At 51.8% G+C, this 2158-nt stretch overlaps 1 protein-coding gene across 1 annotated transcript in view; it reads left to right on the forward strand.

Annotated features, from left to right (window-relative positions):
- Nucleotides 1-413: 413 nt before the first annotated feature.
- The window catches only part of ST6GALNAC3 (ST6 N-acetylgalactosaminide alpha-2,6-sialyltransferase 3), a 211776-nt gene continuing 210031 nt past the window's right edge, over nt 414-2158 (forward strand). Inside the window, exon 1 of the mRNA XM_072419495.1 lies at nt 414-504. Within this exon, the coding sequence (XP_072275596.1) occupies nt 487-504 (18 nt within the window). The 5' untranslated portion in view covers nt 414-486. The remainder of the gene's footprint in view (nt 505-2158) is intronic.

Raw genomic sequence — 2158 nt, forward strand, 5'->3', positions numbered from 1 at the left:
GGGCAGTCTCCAGTATATAGGGGTACAGGACGGGCAGTCTCTGGTATGTAGGGGGGGGGTGCAGGATGGGCAGTCTCCAGTATATAGGGGGTGTAGGGCAGGCAGTCCCCGTTTATCCCAGGTGTAGGGCAGGCAGGCCCCCGTTTATCCCGGGTGTAGGGTGGGCAGTCTCCCCGTTTATCCCGGGTGTAGGGCAGTCTCCCCGTTTATCCTGGGTTAGGGCAGTCCCGGTTTATCCCGGGTGTAGGGCTCGCTGTAGCAGAGGGGGAGGCGGGCTGGACCCCAGGGGGGGACATTGAGGGGGAGGGCTGGCGGCGGGTCGGGCGGGGGAGGATGCTGCGACCCCCCAGTCGGAGCCCCATGTGACCGGGGAGGTGTCTGGCTGGCTGGCCGGGAAGGGAGGGGGGTGAGGCGGCCTTTGCTGCTCGGATGGCCGCAGTGTGAGCGGCGGATCTGCTGGCTGCACGGAGGGGGATCGGCGGGGACATGGCCGGGATCCTGAAGGTAAGAGAATCAACCGCCACTGTGCTGCATGACGGTATATGTGTGTGACATCCCGGGCTGGGAGCCGATCCAGGGATCCTAATGACAGCAGCAATGACCGAGCCATAGGATGGCACCAACCCGAGCTGGGTGACACAATGCCAGGCTTCAGCTATGGCACCATGGCTGGGTGACACCAATCCTGGTCTGGGCTCACTGACACCATGCTATGTCTACTAAAACCATTAATAGTCCAAGTTCAGTGACCCCATTCCTTGTCCTGGCATTGGGGACACCATGGTTTGCTGAAGTTGCCCATTCCAGCCATTTCTGCCCCGGGTCAGTGACAGTATTGTACATTCCTGGTGTTGCCCATGTGTGGGGTAACAAGCTAGAGAGCGCCATTCCAACCACTTCCAATTTACAGATGAATGGGACCTACCACCAAAAGTTCCTTTTGATAAAAAAAACTACTTGTGACATTTCCTGATGGTTTCTTGGTTCTGTTCAGCTGCTTTTTTCCGTTGGTAACTTTTTAAACTGACCGGTAACAGTCTATGTCCATGGGCAGCACCCCTGGGGTTACACTGAGCACAATGAGGTTCATTGGTGGAAAGATCTCCTGATAGCACCCTAACCATCAGGAGGGCATGTGACGTCTCTCCTTCCTTATAATAGGCCATTCTGGGGCTAAGCATCCAATCACCAGGCCTGAATACTGTCACATGATAGATGAGTATGTAGGTCATTATCCCTGTGTAAGCTCTGGCACCATGTGCAGGGATCGGACCCCACTGGATGTTTATTGTCTCAAGGACTTAAAGTCCAAACCCAAAATTCTGGGTTGTCACCATAACAATAATGGGAAATCTTCCAATGAACACACTTGTTCCTTTAACAATTGTCTGAGAGAAGGGCTATGGCTTGTGGGCTTATGGGTATGGTCATGTGTTTCTTTTACATCATGAGGATGGCCAGATTTGTGTGGGTCATATACCTGGGGAAGAGATGGCAGCAAGGGGCATTATAGGAAAGAGGAGGCTGGAGGAGGCAGTGTGACTTAAAGGATCTACTGCTGATGTCTTGGTGCTAGATATCACAGGTCATGTGGAGTCCATGCCTCCTTCATAGATCTTGTGGAGTCCATGCCTCCTTCATAGATCTTGTGGAGTCCATGCCTCCTTCATAGATCTTGTGGAGTCCATGCCTCCTTCATTATTTAAAGGTTCTGTGTTGTCCTTCTGAAGACGAATGGACTCTACTTCTGAAGAGTCCATGCCACCTTCAGAAGTCTTGTGGACACTATACTTCCTTCAAAGATTTTGTGAAGTCCATGGCTCCTTCAGAGGTCTTGTGAAGTCCATGGCTCCCTCCGAAATCTTCTTGATTTCATACCTCTTTTAGAGATCATGTGGAGTCCATGCCTCCTTCAGAAATCTTGTAGTGTCCATTTTTCAGGGATCTTGTGGAGGCCCAGCCTCCCTTAGAGATTTTGTGAAGTGCATTTCTCCTTTCAGAGATTTTGTGGAGTCCATGCCTCCTTCAGAGATCATGTGATGACCTTGCCTCCTTTAGAAATTCGATGAAGTCCATGCCTTCTTCCAGAGATATTGTGGAGTCCATGGCTCCTTCAGAAATCCTGTGGAATCCATGGCTCCTTCAGAAATCCTGTGGA

Source organism: Pyxicephalus adspersus, chromosome 8 (genome assembly GCF_032062135.1).
Source record: "Pyxicephalus adspersus chromosome 8, UCB_Pads_2.0, whole genome shotgun sequence".
NCBI lineage: Eukaryota > Metazoa > Chordata > Amphibia > Anura > Pyxicephalidae > Pyxicephalus > Pyxicephalus adspersus.